This window comes from Ceratosolen solmsi, unplaced genomic scaffold (genome assembly GCF_000503995.2).
Source record: "Ceratosolen solmsi marchali unplaced genomic scaffold, CerSol_1.0 scaffold53, whole genome shotgun sequence".
NCBI classification, from domain to species: Eukaryota; Metazoa; Arthropoda; class Insecta; order Hymenoptera; family Agaonidae; genus Ceratosolen; species Ceratosolen solmsi.
Genome location: NW_011948441.1, coordinates 88,629 through 108,184, shown reverse-complemented (window position 1 = coordinate 108,184; position 19,556 = coordinate 88,629). Strand labels below are relative to the sequence as shown.

At 26.8% G+C, this 19,556-nt stretch overlaps 3 protein-coding genes across 4 annotated transcripts in view; all 3 read left to right on the top strand.

Moving 5' to 3' along the window:
* The first annotated feature begins 1,634 nt into the window (after positions 1–1,634).
* Dcr-1 (Endoribonuclease Dcr-1) lies at positions 1,635–8,343 on the top strand. 2 transcript variants are annotated; one of them, XM_011503851.1, is made up of 6 exons: positions 3,164–3,269; positions 3,356–3,484; positions 3,696–4,388; positions 4,620–5,048; positions 5,210–5,543; positions 5,765–8,343. In XM_011503851.1, exons 1-6 carry the CDS (start codon positions 3,250–3,252, stop codon positions 8,195–8,197), a joined length of 4,038 nt encoding a protein of 1,345 aa, XP_011502153.1. In that variant the 5' UTR covers positions 3,164–3,249; the 3' UTR covers positions 8,198–8,343. The 2 variants fall into 2 exon arrangements, with proteins under 2 accessions (XP_011502152.1, XP_011502153.1); XM_011503850.1 differs by having other exon boundaries at positions 1,635–3,484.
* Positions 8,344–11,078: 2,735 nt separating this feature from the next.
* LOC105365634 (cellular tumor antigen p53-like) lies at positions 11,079–14,424 on the top strand. The gene is made up of 5 exons (XM_011503849.1): positions 11,079–11,147; positions 11,542–11,672; positions 11,829–12,030; positions 12,882–13,319; positions 13,956–14,424. Exons 2-5 carry the CDS (start codon positions 11,575–11,577, stop codon positions 14,265–14,267), a joined length of 1,050 nt encoding a protein of 349 aa, XP_011502151.1. The 5' UTR covers positions 11,079–11,147; positions 11,542–11,574; the 3' UTR covers positions 14,268–14,424.
* A 3,024-nt stretch (positions 14,425–17,448) lies between these two features.
* nonC (serine/threonine-protein kinase Smg1) overlaps positions 17,449–19,556 on the top strand; it is a 37,242-nt gene continuing 35,134 nt past the window's right edge. Inside the window, exons 1-3 of the mRNA XM_011503848.1 lie at positions 17,449–17,482; positions 17,651–17,989; positions 19,309–19,541. Of these exons, the coding sequence (XP_011502150.1) occupies positions 17,757–17,989; positions 19,309–19,541 (466 nt within the window). The 5' untranslated portion in view covers positions 17,449–17,482; positions 17,651–17,756. The remainder of the gene's footprint in view (positions 17,483–17,650; positions 17,990–19,308; positions 19,542–19,556) is intronic.

Genomic DNA, 19,556 nt, shown 5'->3' with positions numbered 1-19,556 from the left:
CGACAAGCAAGGAGTAATCAGGGTTGGAGGAAGACTCGAAGAAGCATTACTCATCCTGGAAAACAGACACCCAGCCATTCTCCCTCGACAATCACGCCTCACGGATCTCGTCATTGAACAAGCACACTTACGTACTCTCCACGGAGGCACTCAACTCACACTAGCGCACATACGTCAACAATATTGGATCCTTGGCGGAAGATTCCCTGTAAAAAAACACATACTGCAATGCGTTATATGTGCACGACAAAGGGGAATCCGCGTCAAACAATTGATGGGACAACTTCCAGTATCAAGAGTGACGCCATCAAGACCTTTTACGCATACAGGAAAAACATGGAAGGGCCGAAGCGCAAAAACCTATAAAGTTTGGATTTGCGTGTTTGTTCGAGCCAAGATTCATTAATTTCGAACATATGTATATATATAATTTATTCTTTAATAATATTTACAATTATGATAAATCAGAATTGTGATAGGCAATGTGATTTTAAACTATATTTATTGGCAATGTATACGATATTTGGCACACATGTTTTCTTAATTGGGTACTTCATTTCTTTATTCGCAATTCTCCCATTTGGAAATGCTCCTATAATTTTCATGTAGCTTTTGATTGATTAGATTTATGTACAATGCAGTTGTTTTATTATTTTATTAAAGCATAGGAAAATATATAGGTCGCCTCATGTTTAAAATGCAATTATTTCAGGGGTTGCGCCTTTACGTATTATAGTAAGTATCAACGACGAAATATTAGCACAACATAATATTATTTTTATTGATTGTAATTATATTTATATATTTTGCCAAAAATTACATTCACCAGTATATCGTACAATTTATATATAAATAATAGAGATAATTTCTAATTCTATATGTATAGTCTCCTAATTACAGTCTTTTGTAAATTTTTGCTTCTTAAATATGTAGAAAAGTATACGCATAAATATAAAAGTATATACACATGTGCGTACTCAAGAACATTATATTTATCATCTCATTAAAAAATCTTTAATTTTAATATGTTACTTCAATGTACTTACTCTGTTTAAAAAAAAAAAAATATCTTGGATAAATTACAATAATAAATATTAAATAAATAAATAAATATTTAAAAAATAAATATCTATGGACTATACTGCATATACGTAATATTTTTCTGCACTTCAAAATATGTTAAACACATTAAAACATTTGTTTATAAGTACTATACTTTATATTAAAGTACAAAAATTATTTATTATTTTATTTCAAAATGATAAGCTTCAGCGTGCGAAAGAACAATATAATAAGTAATAGATGCTTGTTATTTTTTCATTAAATTTATTCAAATTGTTTGTTATATATGAAATTTTATTTTTGATTATTAAGTACGCAAAATATATTGTAAATTAGTTCTGTCGCTAAATTTTTTACCGGATCTGGGAATAGGAAAAAAAATCAAACTTTGAATTCCTACAAAAATCACTATACTTTAAAACTCTAGTTTTTTTAATCTTATAATAGTGGGAAGGGTAAAATGGGCTGTGCATATGAAAACAAAATAATATCAATAAATCTTTTTTAATATTATTGTAATAATTTATAAAGTTTGAGATTTTTAAATAGAATTTGTGTTTAAATTATTATCAATGGCTTTTTTTTTTAATGATCTTATTTACACGAAAAATTTTACACCTCGAGAACATCAAGTCGAACTTTTATATACCGCTAAAGAAAGAAATATTATAATTTGTTTGGGTAAAATAGCTGAACAAACTTTTATTGTTACTAAATTAATTCAAGAATTAGCAATAAATAATAGAAGACCTTTATCTTCTAATGGAAAAAGAACAATTTATTTACTAGAAGATGAAGAGTCGTGTACTGCAAAAGCTAATCATATTGAACAAGTTACAGACTTGAAAGTAATGCAGTGTAATAATTTACTAAATTTTAATTATGAGAAATTTTATTATCATACTGAAATATTAATTTTAACAGTTCATATATGTCATGAACTCTTAATAAGTAAAAAGATTCTTCCAAGTCAAATTAATTTTCTTATAATTGATAAGTGTCATAATTTAGTTACAAACAATGAACTTAATAGCATTTTAAATATTATTAGATCCTGTGATAATGCAACAAAAATAATTGGTTTCGCTGTGCCCTTATACAATTTGACACAAGAGTCGGGACAATTAAGTTATGAAATAGATAGAATCGAATCTTTGCTTCAGTGTCAGATAGAAACAGCTAGTGATTTGTTATCTATTTTACGTTATAGTCCTAAGCCAAATGAATACATATTAGAGTATAAAGTTAATGAAATTAAGGACGCAGAAAATTTTATAAAAGAATGTACAAGCTTTACTCTGGATTTCTTAAACGATCATCGTTATGATCCGACAGAGATATATAGCGAAGAATTTTTAGAAGATATTAAAAAAATTCCAAATCCTACGCAAAAACCTTGTGAAATAATTCATGAATTTATATATATTCTTGAATCACTTGGTCCATGGGCTGCAGATAGAGCAGCATTAATATTGCTAATGTTGGTAGAGAAACTTAAAATAAAAACTCCTTATGAAAGACATTATCTTTTATTAAGTGTTGTTGCTACCTTATTTTTGAAAATACGAGCATACTGTGATGGTATTTTCAGTGGCTTAAGCGAATCTGAAAAAATTTTCAAATATTCTACTCCAAAAATTCATAGACTTCTTGAGGTGCTTAAAACATTTACACCGCCTCCTAAAATTGATAATGTGAAAAGTGATGAAAAATATGATTTAACAAATAATAAAGAAAAAAACATTAATGAAAAGTCATTTAAAAATTATCACAAGAAAGGTGATGGTGGCTTTAAAAAAATAAGAACTTTTCATTATTCACATGGGCTGGCTGATCCAGATTTACTCTGTGGTGTCATCTTTGTAGACAGTACGTTAACTGCTAAAGCATTGTTTTATTTATTAAATGAATTGAGTATGTGTGAAAGTAATTTTCATTTCTTATCTCCACTTTATATAAGTGAAAAAACTAATGACGATATTTTTTGTGGCAGAGATATAGAATTAGGATATAGAAAACAGGAAGAAGTTTTAAAAAAATTTCGGATTCATGAATGTAATTTATTAATTTCGACAGCTGTTTTAGAAGAAGGGATTGACATTCCGAAATGTAATTTTGTTATGAGATTTGATTTTCCCAAAAATTATCAATCTTATTTACAATGTAAAAGTAGAGCCAGAGCGACAGATGCATTGCATGTTTTATTGGTACCGGAAAATGACTCTCGAGTATACGTTCAAAATTTAGCTCATTATCATTATATTGAAAAGATTTTATTATCAAAATGTTCCAGTAAGGAAGCAAGCGAACTAGAAGAATACGAAGCGGATGTATATGATTCGCTAATACCAGAGTACAAACCCCTACCTGATGTAGATGCTCCAAAAGTCACTTCAAAATCTGCCATTTCATTAGTGAATAGGTATTTCACGATTGAAAGAATTTTGTCAAAATGTATTTCTTTAAAACTTATTTATAATTTTATGTAAAATAAATCATCTTCAAATAAAGTCATTGTTGAAGTGTGTATTAATGTTTAATAGTAATTATGATTCAACGAAATAACAATCGGGTTTTTATAATACATGGAAGGTAAAAGAAGTAAAATGTTTAACGTTTTATTTGTTTTTCAGATACTGTGCAAAGTTACCAAGTGATACATTTACAAAACTAACTCCAGAATGGAAAATCCATACCATTAGCAAAGAGAATTTCAACATGTATATTTGCTCATTGAGATTGCCAATAAATTCACCTTTAAAATATACAATATCCTCGTATCCAATGCCAAATAAAGCATTGGCAAAAAGAATGGCTGCTTTGCAATTATGTGTTCATTTGCACAAAGAAAATGAAATAGATGATAATTTATTACCAGTCGGTAAAGAAAACTTCAAGGCTAACCCGGAAGACACTCAAATACCAGCATTACCAGATGATGAGAAAATTAACATTATGGATGCTCGTCCAGGCACAACAAAACGTAGACAGTATTATTACAAGAAAATAGCTGATGCACTAACTGGCTGCAAACCAGAGGTAGGGAGACCTTGTTACTTGTATCATATTCATATGATACTGAGTTGCCCTTTGCCAGAGGAGCAAAATACAAGGGGAAGAAAGATATATCCACCGGAAGATTCAGACATTGGATTTGGAATATTAACACACAAAAAAATACCAAAGGTCTGCCCATTCCCAATATATACAAGATCTGGTGAAGTCCATGTGAATCTAAAACTAAGCAAAGAATACTTAATATTGGATAATAGCCAAATAAATAAAATCGTCTCTTTCCTCAATTATACATTTACCAATGTTTTAAGGTAGAATTACTTTTTATACTTTATATCTTGAAATGTTAAGATTTTAAACTTATATTTATTAAATTTTATAAAGTAGATAACACATTTTTTTAATATCCTTTTGCTAATAGATAAGATTTTTTAATTCAGTGTGGTTTTAATATTTGCCTAAGTAATTAATAGAAACTTGAATACTAAATTAAAATATTCGATTAATAATCGAGCCGAAACTCAAGATGATTATATTTCCAGGCTACAGAAATATCTCATGTTATTCGATCCATACGCTTCGGAAAACTCGTATATTATCGTGCCCGTAAAAAAAGTCGAGGCAACATCCCAGGTAATCGTTGATTGGGATTTCGTTGAGCGCATCTACGCAAGCCGTAATAGTATGCCCATCAGCATGTCGGAAGAAAGTCGTCGGAATTTCACCTTCGATTCAAGCAAGTACCACGATGCGGTAATAATGCCTTGGTACCGTAACCAAGATAAGCCGCAGTACTTTTACGTAGCGGAAATTTGCAATCACCTGAATCCTAAATCCAACTTCCCTGGCGACGACTATAGCACATTCGAGAAGTATTATTTGACGAAATACAATATACAAATTCAAAATTTAGAACAACCCCTACTCGATGTCGATCATACCTCAGCTCGTCTCAACTTTCTTACACCGAGGTATTTTCTATCTCTTTCTCTAAATTCTTCACTAAATTTTTACAATTTTCGTCATCTCTAAAATAATAAATAAATGATAATTGCGTATTATTATCGATGATTTGTCGAGAGACATAAGTAAGCAACGTTTTCAAACAATTTTAATGTAGTTGATAATTTAGGTACGTGAATCGCAAAGGAGTCGCACTGCCGACGAGTAGCGAGGAAACGAAGCGAGCTAAACGCGAGAATCTCGAGCAAAAACAAATACTGATAGCAGAGCTCTGCGCGATTCATCCATTTCCGGCGTCATTATGGCGGCAGGCAGTTTGTTTACCCTGTATATTGTACAGAATAAATGCCTTGCTGTTGGCTGATCAGATACGTCGCCAAGTGGCTCAAGCGATTGCCCTCGGGCAAGAATTTCTGGCAGAGAATTTCGAGTGGCCCGCACTAGACTTTGGCTGGAGTCTTGCGGATGTGCTGAAGAAATCGAGGGATAGCGAAAAGAATAATGTAAGGGCGTTTATCCTTATATATTCTATCATGCGCGATTTGGGAAGCAATTCGGTGTCTACTGTAAATTCTCGTTTTAAATTACGTATTATAGAAAATATGAAATATGTACCATTGAGATATAAGATTAAATTACTAAATTTTACATAATGCATAGTTAATTTTTGTGATATAACAATTTATTTTTAGTACACATAGTTTACGATGTCGTATTTTTTCAGGTTGTTAAACAAGTGACTGAACATCCAGTGATCGATTGCTCTATTACTAAAGAAAACAACGTCGTGGATTTGAAAGAGAAAATTAAAAAAAATGACAGTTCTTATGTAGATTCCGGTAGTGATGAGCTCGAGATAGGTACTTGGTCCAATGAGATGATGAACATGTCGCCTTTGAATGGTGAGAACAATTTAGCTGGACAACCCAGTTTCAAATGGGGAAATATTAGATACAGTTCATCCACATACGATTCTGAATTCGATGACGATCAATCCGATAATAGCTGTAGCGATGATTTTGGTGACTACAGTTCTGACGAGAACAACGACGAAGACGAGGGCCTGCAGATAGCCTATACTGGCGATAATGTGGCGGAAGCAATTGACAAAAAAGGCAAAGCCTTTGAAGCCGAAAAGTACAAAATAAGCTGTATAGAACAACAAGAGAAGAATGATTTTATAGTATGGAATTTCCAAGGTTCATATGACACAGATCTTTATGAAAAGCACAAATCGACTCATATAGAAAGTGTAAAGCAAAATGTATTGATAATATTGAATAAGGGTCAATTTATTTCGCGCAATGAAGCTGTAGCATTTGAAAGAAAAAATGTTAAAAGTAAGATTACGTATGAAATGAATAGAAAACACGAGGATTATGTTAAGGTCATATCGAATCATTTTACACACGAAATAGAAAATTTTACCTTTAAAAAACATAGTAAGCCGGTGGCAGTAGATATTTTAGAAGAAACTGTACATTGTAACGAGGGATCTTTTAGTTTTGATTATCAACCTAATTTAGATGGGCATTCCGGTCCAAGTCCCAGCTTAATATTACAGGCTTTAACTATGTCAAATGCCAACGATGGTATAAATCTTGAGAGGCTAGAGACAATTGGTGACTCATTTCTCAAATATGCGATTACTACATATTTATTTTGTACTTATAACAATATTCACGAGGGAAAGTTGAGTCACTTACGTTCAAAGCAGGTAAGTAATCTGAATCTTTACCGCCTGGGTAGAAAAAAAATGTTAGGTGAAAGTATGATAGCCACCAAATTTGAGCCCCATGATAATTGGTTGCCTCCGTGTTATTATGTACCAAAGGAGCTTGAGCAAGTACTTATAGAATCAGGTATACCTTCGGCTATGTGGAGCCAAGCAGATATACCCTTTGATACTTTTAACGCGATTAACGAACTCGTTAAGGAGACGGAACAGAAGCTTGAAATTATGAAGAGCGAACTTATACAAACTGAAAATAAAAATTCTGGAAGTAACGATCAATTCCGCTCGTATGTACCTTACAATTTGATTACCCAACATAGTATACCGGATAAAAGTATTGCTGATTGTGTGGAGGCGCTAATCGGTGCATATTTGATTGCATGTGGCCCTAGAGGTGCTTTATTATTCATGACTTGGCTTGGTATTCATGTTTTACCTACCGAAGAAGTTTTTACGATTCAAGATTCTGTACCAGAAGTAAGATCATCAGGTAGCACACCTTACGTACAGGGAATTAACGAAGATGGACGAAAAAAATGGACCCAAATGCGTTATAAAAAATTACAGGAACCACCAAGCCCACTATTTTACTTTATTTCAGAACCAGAGAATGAATTAGAAATTATGTTGGATGGATACAATTGTTTAGAGCAGTCTATTGGATATACATTTAAAAATAGGAGTTACTTATTACAAGCTTTCACACACGCATCATATCAGCCTAATCATCTTACCGATTGCTATCAACGACTAGAGTTTCTAGGGGATGCTGTCTTAGATTATTTAATAACAAGACACTTATACGAAGATTCCAGACAACATTCTCCCGGCGCACTGACTGATTTGAGATCTGCTCTTGTAAATAATATAATTTTTGCGTCGCTAGCAGTAAGATGTGGATTTCATAAGTATTTTAGACATTTATCTCCTGGTCTCAATACAGTGATCGATCGGTTTGTAAGAATTCAAGAGGAAAATGGCCATTCTATTAGCGAAGAATACTATTTAATAGGTGCAAGAGAGTTTGAAGAAGCTGAACAGGCAGAAGACGTCGAAGTCCCTAAAGCATTGGGCGACGTCTTTGAATCATTGGCTGGTGCTATTTATTTAGACAGCAATATGTCCTTGGACGCCGTGTGGACTGTATATTTTAAAATAATGAAATCAGAAATAGAACAATTTAGTGCGAATGTACCTAAATCCCCGATTCGCGAATTATTAGAATTAGAACCAGAAACCGCTAAATTTGGCAAGCCAGAAAAATTGGCCGATGGTAGAAGAGTTCGAGTGACCGTAGATGTATTTGGTAAAGGTTCGTTTAAAGGTATTGGAAGGAATCATAGAATTGCCAAATGCACAGCAGCAAAATGTGCGTTAAGAAAATTGAAAAAAATTCAAAATTGTGTCAAAGGAAGAAAATAATATACAGTTGTAAATAACACGCGTACAATAAAATAGTCATGAAATTGTTGAATTAATCAAACGACTATTTATTTTATATAATTTATTTTATATTGTATAGAAAACGTAGAAATTTGTATCAAGACGAAGATTGAATTGCTTTTTGAATGGTTAACAACCTTATATTAGTATAAAGGTATGAAAGTATTAACAACTATTACTCTATTTTATACGAAATTCCATTCGATATTGACATAAATTTTATAAATTTCCAATACATTTCAAACGAGTGTATGTAAAAATGTTAATTATTGAATAAAAATTATCAAAAAAAAAAAAAAAAACAATTAATTATGTATATTTCACGTATATGCATACATATTAATAAGGATAAAATAAAATTCGATTTGAACAATTATAAACGATTGAATAATGTTTTCATTTTATTAAGAATAAATTTTTGTTACAGTTTATATATATATATATATATACATACTAAATTGTATATATAAAATATATAGACGCTATTTTTAAATTTATATATTTGTTTATTATATAACGATTAAGATAAAAAATTTATATATGTGTTTATTATTTAACAGTGAGCATACAAATTTATATATTTGTTTATCATATAACAAATTTTCTCAGAAGATTTCAAAATTAAAAAAAAATTTTTTTTAAATAAATAGATTATTTTATTTACATATAATATTTTATTGTATTGTATGAAATCGAAGATATTCAGAGTAAACTCGAGCATTATATAAAAAAAAAAATTTAACTTAACATTTCATAATGCAAATTGGCTATCTAATAACACACTTCTAAGAGACATTACGCAAATATTTTAATAAATTGAATATAAAATCTTTTAAACTTAACTAGGACATGTAAGTAACACGTTAGGATATACTTTTATATATTTTATATAAAATAGAATCGAAAAGACCTTCAAATTATAAGTGTCTTTATGATGTAATCTTAAATAATTATCTAAAAAATCTATTTAATTTATTTAGTAGAATATATTGGAAATTATAAAAAAAATAAAAACTCTTGAAATATAAATTATACAAATATATGAATAATAAATCTTCAATATTTTATTGTGATTTAGAATTAATTTTTATTCAATATGATTTTAATACTAAGATTTCAGGAATAAACATTAATTATAATACTTCTCTACGTATTTATAAATTATGTTACAAAAGAATACATTATCATTTTTTTTAATACGATTGATTTTAGAGTTGAAATTTTTCTTAAGCACTAGATCTTTTTCTAAGTAGTTAGTAAAAAATTTTATTAAAGTCAATTGAAATAATATAAATAGAAATGTTATTATTAATATTAATATCCTTTGAATAAATACAAATGAAAAGATTATTAATGTATTTAATATAGTGTGTTATATTTATAATATGTTGAATATATTATTAATTTTGTATATCTGCTATATTAGCCAATAAAAGTTTATCCATTTGAAAATTTAATCCATTTAACAAAAGCATAACTTAAAAACTTTAATAGAAATTATAAAGTATTTGATTAATTTTACCAGTAAACAGTTAAAAACATGTATTAATCGTAAAATTATTTTTCAAAGTTTTATAATGCTTAATTTAGATTTGATTTATTATTGTACAGATACTATAGCAATAACTTTCTGTTTCAAGCTTATTTTTACATGTACGTATATTTTACATTACAATTTATAGTAATTATTGTATTTCATAGGTATTGTTAATTATAATTATAAGACTAAAATCAGTTTAAGCGATTTATTATAATAGTATCATAAATACATGAAATAAATAATATACATATCCATGTATATACATATATATTTATAATAATGATTATAAGACAATATTTAATGTTTCCACATTTTTAAAATGTTAATGCTTTTTTAAGTTCAAGAAATGCTTAATAATGTATATATTTATTAATTTATTCATATTCATTTTTTTCAACGAATATTTAATACTGATCTTTGGCAATTGATTTGCATTAAGCAAATATTAAATTAATATTTAGTATTAAAAAAAAAAATTTTTCATAAGTATTGTACAATGTAAAATATTGTTTAGTAAATGTATGATAATATTACAATTAGCAAATTATTTGATAATAAAAACAAATTATTGTATGATCACGTTGATATTATAAAATGGCCAACAAAGTCTGGTTTAAATTCATAAAAAGAACTTTTTAAACACGATTTTAATTAATATTTGACATAAAAAAAATTAGTAATAAATTAAGAAAAAGTATTATTTTAATTATATAAATTAATTTTATTTTTATTTAAAAAACCAAATTAATGTCAATAAATGATTTTGTATAAAGAGTACTTGTAATATTAAATACCAAATATATTTACTTAATCATATTTTGTGAAAGTAATAATAGAATTTTTATTATCAATTATTTTTCAAGTCAATAATCTTTAACAAAATATTTAAAGGAAAAATTTTATAAAACTTGTCGTTTATAATTCTTCAAATCGTATCTCTAGTTGAGTAATAATCATCTATTTTCATTCATAAGTACATTTCTTCTTTATAATAACTTATTTATCATATTTTTATTTGATACATGTATATGCTACATGCTTATAAGTTTTTAATGTCTATAATAATTTATGCAATTTGAATTTTACAGCTTGTATTAAAAAAAAAGTCAGATTTTGATTATAACATGAGTATTTAAATAAAATTAAATACAAATATTGCACATTTTTCTTAGAAGCGATCATTTTCTATTTTATTTTATTCTATGTAACCGAACTGATGTTTGAAATACAAGTTATTATTAGATATAACGTTTCTACTTATATCAATATACTTGAAACCTTTACTTAATTGAAGCAGTCGTGTGTGATTTATTTGAATAATTTTTGTCAATATTTGTGTTTACGACTTTAGTTGTGTTTAGAAACGTCGAGGGAATTAATGTAATAGAGGTAAATTTGTATAAATTTTAGAAGCTATTTAAAATTATAACGAAATATTTTAATTAATAGGTAAAAATATAAAATATATTATTAAAAGAGCTATATTAATTTACATAATCTTAAGCAATAAATTTCTTTTAAGATTTAAAACAATTTAAACCTGACATTTAAAAGGTATTAAATTTAAATATTTTGCTTTTAATCTGTTAATCTAAATTGTTCGTAGCTATTTAAAGCAATTGTTAGAATACTTTTCTTTATTGTATTCAACGGCAAATATTAAATTTAATTATAAGCAAGTACATTCAAGGTGGTCGAAAAATTAAATAGTTAAATCTTACTAAGTAAATTTTATATTACTGAATTCATTGATTTTCATGATTAAGACAATATTCCTTTTTAGTGGATATATTACGAAATATCATCGCTGGAAAGAATGGAAAATTATAATTCAAATTTTTATATTCCACATAATCAAATAGATTTTCCCTCGATAGATGATCCATTTTATAAATATCAGAATAATGGTTATATGTAAGTTTTTTTATTATTATACTTATTTATTGAATTTGAAAATCTTTATAATATATATTATAATTAAATTTACATAATATTTGTTATCTATCAATATAATACTTAATATAATAGAAATTAAACAAATTTCTTATCGTTTAATTAACTCGGACCTAGGATGGATTATTCAAGTCTACATCAACAAAACTTTCATAAAAAGTATATACCAAATCAAGTTACTCCTTATTGGCCAAAAGAACCAATAATTAGAAAATCCTCTGTATGTCAAACGCCAATTGTAACTTTAGATGATTATCCTGGAGAATTTAATTTTCAGTTTTCACTTCCTGTAAATGAATGTTTTAGAACAAATTTAATGGTAGGTAATATTTTAGCTAACTTTCCTTGAATTATTATTTTAATATTTAATGTAATTTATGGATTAAAATCGATTACCTATACACACACATACATATATGTGTATATTATGTAATTTTTATAAAAATGGTCTTGAAAATTGTCAATTATCTATGCGCATATATATATATTTATGAGTCACGTTATTGTAATGTATTTAGAAATTTTTTTTATAAATATTATATGTAACAATATTTTAACGTACATTTTATTGTTCCATTTTTAATGATATTTTTAATCTTTAGCATATTAATCAACCCTTTACATTATTTTCACTATATTTCAACTAATTTTGTATCTTCTTTCTCTTCTGGAGGCATTCCAACAATTTTTTATGTAAAACTTTTTAAAAACTTTTTCTTCCAATTACTTGAAAAGGTTCTTAATTATAATAATTGTCACGAATTTATTAAAAAAAGTTTAATATAACGTTTCACTTCAAATACTAATTGTAAACTGTATTTTTTAATTGGATTTTTAAAGTAAACCTTTACGCGTTAATATTAATTGTATAATGGTTATTTAGCATATTATTAGCATAAAATTGAGCTTTCAAATATTATTGTTCCTCATCTCGTTGCATTGATACAGGGCTGCGAAAAATGATTAACTGGGAATTCAAAATCTTTTGTTCCTTCATTCATGTTTATTAGTCAAACCATTATATATATAATTAGAAATTCACCTTGGCTTTGATCACACATATTTTCAATAATTTCAAATAAAATGTTAACCGATCAAAAAGATATCGTTCGAATATATTGCTTGGTATTTAAAATAATACTAACAATGATTATCGATATATGGTCGCAGTACTCGAAGAAGCTATTGAAAGTCTATATAAAAATGGGACATGTTCTGCCAATGCGTTTCTCGTGGAGCTCGTTTCATGGCGACTTTTGGCTGCGTACGACGATGGTGTTTCGTGAGGATCACGACCGAAGCATCCCGGTACAGCGCTGCTATGCCCACATGGCCTCCGATTTGCCTTACAATCAAAATATAAATGCCAGCCAGCTTCAGCACGTATTTCGTACGGGGAATGTGCGCAGCTACTATCATTGTAACAACGGGATCTTATCAACACTGACTCCCTTAAATAACCCGGTTGTTGGCCTTAAGGACGTACCCATTGACTTTCTGTTCTATTGCAAAAATAGTTGTCCTACTGGCATCAATAGGAGGCCAACAATGATGGTATTCACTTTAGAATCGCAGACTGGCCAGGTTCTCGGCAGGAGATCTCTTCAGGTATGTTGAGTCATAAAATAGTATTTTTATATTGGTAATGTAAAGTACAATACGACTAGTTGGGTTTCGTTAGAAAAAATACAAGCGAATAACAACTTTTAAAAGCTTATATTCAGATTATTATAAAAACTAATAATAATAATAATAATAATAATAATAATAATAATAATAATAGTAGTAATGATAATAATGAAATTATTATAAATAATGAAATATTTCATAGTACAGAATTCTGTATCATTGAAAATCACATACGATCTGTAGATAAAACGATTTAAGCGTTCATCTACTGTTTTCTTAGAAGAAGAAAGGGAGTGAAAAATATAGAAATAGCTACTTTTACGTAAAAAAAATAGTACTGAGAAATTAATTTTTTTTTTCTCGTGAACTAACTTGCAATTTTAGAATAATTTTAATCGATTTACAATCTTAATGCTTAAAAAATGTATTGGAAATATTTTAATATATTGTAGGTTTATTAGCATCTTCAACTTTCGAATAGTCTTTGAAAATACATTGAAAGATGTTTGATAATGTTAAAATATTTGAATTCTCATATTTTTCTAGATAATACATATCTAAAATATAGATGCCATCCTTGAATTATCAATTGATTTTTTACTATAAATATTTTAGGTGCAAATTTGTAGTTGCCCAAAAAGAGATAAAGAAAGAGACGAGAATGACTTACAAAATCCAAAAGCAAAACGATCACAGGAAAAGAAATCCGTAAGTAATCCACCGCCTGTGCCACCGCCTGAAGAAGACACAGAATCGAGTATCGAGGAGGATCAGAACGTTTATTCTTTGAAATTGGATGTGCTTGGAGAAGAAAATTATAAGGCCGTATTGAAATATGCCTACGATATAATGGCTGGATATGCTGTCAGAACTGGAAATTTCGAAATATTAAAAAAATGTAGTGAAGAATTGCATTTGTGCTTTTAAGCATTTAGTCTTTGGTGTTATATAACTGCTAGTCGCGATTATAATTCAATATGAAATAGGCTCAGATTTAAAAGTACGTAAGTGATTGAACTTTACATACGTAATGTTTTTAAAATAAAAGTATGTTTGTATCAAGTCTTTAAGAATATATTACAAAACTGTGACATTTATTAAATAATGAAACAAGAGTTTTCCTTAATAAAGAATTAATGAAATTCTATTTTCAGTAAGTTACCAATTTCAACCTGTATAAATGATATTTTTAAAAATATGAATAAAACAATTTTTTTATTGTAATTGAACTATTTCTTTATTTGTTTTTAAATCCACTCAATAACTTGTAATTTTATATTTATATTTTGGAAAAGTGACAGATGTATTTGTGAATTTATTAATATTGCTCTTTTTTATACTATATAAATGTTATATATATATTATACAGCAGCAGATAAATAGATAGACAACTAAATAAGTAAATATACCTTAATACAACTGTATTATAATAATACTCAAACATTAAAAATAATTATTAGAAGTATAAATGATTTTATATTTTGAAAGATATTTTATTTCAAAACTTTGTATATGTATCAAAATCTTGTATGTATATAATTTAAAATGTATTTATGGCTATAATTATGATTTCTATAATAAATGTTGAATATTATATTTAAACATGTTAACGAACATATTTAAATGTATGTACAAGCCATTTTTATATAACTTTTAATGGATTATTTCCAGTTTGGATATTTTTTATAATTCATCATCATATGTAAAACATTTCTGAATATTTTTTAAAGCCAATCTTTTTCTTACAACTGCTTCAGTGTACTCTTTATTTAACCATGGGGCATGATGAGCATTTTTTATTTCTTTTAATTTTCTTCTTATGTATCTACTGTTATGTAGTTCTTGATTATATGATTTTTGGACATCCAAATTATTTAGTCGATGTCTATCATTAATTTCTAAACTCCTCATTATGTTCTGAAGATATTTAATATAAAAAATAATGATATAGGATGAATAAGGGTATTAAATATGTATGAATTAATATATTTTTTAACATACTTGTAATTCTTCGAGTGAGAGTTGTAATTTTTTACAGTGTTTTTTTATATTACCATTTACTCTTTCCATAATACCAAGTAAAAATAATTTAGAAAATTTACATCTACTTTAAATACTTAAATTTACAGAAATTATTAACATGATAAAAATTTAATTTTCATATATTATTTAGATATGATTGTATTAAAAGCTTTGCGATTCATTTAATTTTTAGAATTACTTATATTACTTGTGTAATGCGTGAGAATAAACGATTTTAAAGATAAAAATAGTTGTTACCAAATAAATAATTTCATTTCATCTAACATGATAAACTATCTACATTATTACCTTGGGATAATATTAAAAATTTTAATATCTCGCCTTATATATGTACCAGTTAATAGTTTATTTTTTCCTTACTAAATACAAAGAAGGCTATAATCGATCAATCAGCTGATTTTCTTCTAACCTATATAGATTTGTTACATCGATAGATAAAAAAATATTCACAAGAACGTTTATTCTACTTTTGAAGAAAACAACATTAATTTATACTCTCAGATTCTAATTAATACATTAAAATAATGGTTATTTCATTAAAGAATGAATATTATTAAAAATAAATCAATCGTAATAATAATGAATTTTTAAAATCGTGTGGTGAAATGATGCAATTACTAAATATCCGAATGAAAAGAAAATTTTTGAGAACATCGCACGACACCTGCAGGAATTTTCCGGGAACTGTAACCAAATTTTACAACATGGCGGAAGTGGCAACGCTGGCTTGCCGTAGAAATACACGATTGTGATACGAGTTACATTTATTTTTTCATGTGCTTCACGAGAAAATTTTTTCCATATGATTTAATTTTTTGAAGTAGCATAAACGTGAATTAGTAAATGAAGACAATTTCTATTCTGAGAATTTAAGGAACAAGCGAATTTAAACCAGCAGGTATACACCTACGCTCTTATTTGTATTTTATAAAAAAAAAAGAATTATTTAATTTTCCTAAAATTTTTCTTAAGAAATAAAGATTTTTTCAATTCAGAATTTGTTCAATTACATATATCTAGTATTCTGTAATTTTTCAGTTTGTTTATTGACTTTTTGAGTTGTAATGTTAGTAGTCGATGAATTTTCTTACACAAATGTAAACTACTTCACTACATTCATTTTGCAAATACTTGTTGCTTTAAAATTTTCTTATTTGATTAATTCATTATAAATATTGACACATGCTTTTTAATTCATTGAATATGTGGTTAATATTTATTGTATAGCTGTGTATAAAATAAATTTTTTACTATTCAATTTGATTGTAAAGATATTTGAAAGATATTAAACTTACTTTAATAAATCCGTTTATTTTTAATGTAAAATTAATTCTTTGAATATTTGGTGCATGTAAAGGTATATCAAATTTTAGGAATGTTATTAATAAAATTTATTATCTAATTAAATATCTTATTTTATATTATTTCAAATAGATGTGTAGATTTTACTGATATTATTCGTTAAAGAAGTAATGTACAAATAGTAAATATTTTACATTTTTATAATGCTCTAGATTATTTCAATCATTCCAATTTATAAATAAGAATAAAAATATTTTATATTTTCTACTGATTTTCATGTATTTTCTCTTAAAATAATTTTTTACATATAAAATTCAATATTAATTTATGAAATAATTATTACTATTTTTGTACTGTTAATAACATTTATTTTTATACTTTTAATAATTGTTAAAATATTAAAAATATTTTCAATTATGTATGTTGTTTTTGTATGACTAGAGATGGCACTATATAGCAGTATAAAGTAAGACATGCCTTATTAAAACACTGATACTCCATGGAGTAGCATTTTAAAATAGAATCATAGATAAGAATTGTATAAATACTTATTTTTCTTAATAAACTGAATTACAATATTCAATTATTTACTTTTATTATATTATTTGCATCTATTTGGATTTATCTACATATTTTTTAATAATTTTTGTAATTTAGTTTCTTTATTACCCCTATTGGTAATTATATATTATAATTTTTAATCTTTTTATGTAATCAAATTATTCATGTTTATTTATAAATTTTATTTACATATGTACATATTTTTAGACAAATACAGAATTAAGTTAACGCACAAGGTAAGTTAAGTACAATTAAAAACAAGTGACCTAATTAAAATAATAGAGCAAGAAACTCTTTATATGATTCTATTTTTTTTTATAAAAGCCTTCAAATTATATACATTCATTTATAGTGTAATAAAATTTAAGTATAAAAAGTATTTGATTAATTTTTTCCTTTTATAGTAACTTCTAACCTATAAGTTAAATATAACGGTGCAAAGCTGATTCAATAGAAGCTTATGCGCCTCTGAGGTGTGTGGATCATGTCATCCACTTGCAGAGCAATGTGATGAGTAGCTGTGGGAGTACCAACATCGGCACAAAGCTAAGGGGATCCAAGAATTTGGACAAAGGTGAAGAGACACTGTTTACAGAGCCCCAAGAAGATAAAGAAGACAATGAAATACTAAGTAGTTACAACGTTAATGATATTATAAGAGCACCAAGAACAACTTTATTTATTTGCCAGAGAAATTCCAGCTATTATTCAACTGATCACAATTTTTCGAGATTTAAGCCCAGGTATATTTTTTATTGGATTAGTTTTTATAACTTTAGTTTTCATAAAATTAGATTTTATGAAAAACTATCATTATTTAATAGTAGTTAAATTAATAATCAAGAAATGACTTGTTCAAACAATTTTAATATCATAAAGGATAAATAAGAAAATTACTATTTTTTCAGTAATTTTGATCGACAATGAGCAAATAATAGGATTAATTTATCACGTAGAAATTGTGTTAATTCAAAATTAACAATTGCTAAATTTATAATTTTGCTTGAGTGTGTCGATTCATTGAGAATTATTTGAGAACTTTTTTTGTTTATTGTAAATATATAAATATTATATAACAAATTATAACAAAATAATAAATAACTATATTAGTTTCAATTTACATTTTTTTATTTTATTTGATAAGTTAATTATGAAACTAATAATGACGAAAATTAATAATATTTATCAGTATAGTATATTAACAATTCATTTACTATTAAAATTAACAAGAAGAATGAAATTGAACTTTGATCGAACGTCCGATGATATTATTTACAACAAAATATTTTTAAATTGGTTAATGGTAAGATTATTTATTAATATACTTCTCAATGAAAGTATAAAAATCATATCATAAAAATATAAAAATCCTTTTATTCAATTAATAAGAGAGGTATACGAAATTAAAGTAAAAATTATTTATACATTATATTTTATATATGAGAACGAGATAACATTTTTATCATGAATAATTTATTCTTTCCATCTTATATTATTAAGTATATTTTTTATATCAACTTCGCGTTTTTATTGAAGTCTTTTATTAATAGTTTCGGTATCGTTATTATGAGCACTTTGAATTTACATATGATAAAAAAGAAATCAATTTCTTGTGAATTGATATCATTTATTATCTTATATTCAAACAATAGTAATAAGTTAAGAAAAAATCTCGAATAAATTTATCATAAATAACGTTAGATAAAACTTTCATATTTACGAAATTAACACATTTTAGTTACATTTTGTTTTACATATTTATATATGCATTATATTAAAAATTCAAATTAGGTCGGCATATTTATCTTCTGACGTTATTCAGTGTTTATTAAGATATTCTTTTCTAACCAATGTTTGTTACTCCTATGTTTATCTTAACAAATTATGTCAAATCTAGCATTGAAAAATTTTGTGAAATAAACATAGCGAACCTATTACCTATAATGGGTATTTTATTACTGAGTATTATAAAATCGGCAGGATAGCAATAAGACAACAAAATATTAAATGATATTTCGTGTTAGAACAGCGATTCATTACTTAAAGGTATTTACGTGTTAAGGTTTAGTGGTGAGCCACGAAATGAATTTCGAATGGCTCGCGGAGGTATCAGTGGAGATCGTGGGCGAGGAGGTGGCGGTGGCGGTGGAACAAAGGCTCGAGCATTCAAGAAAACTATCATCGACCGCGAGGCGAATATCGACAGCAGTTACACGCATTCTCAGTCGAGACCGAAATTTCAAGAATCGCTGAAAAATCAAGAGAATAAGTATTACGACGATAAGAGAATAAATGGTAATGATAAGAGTA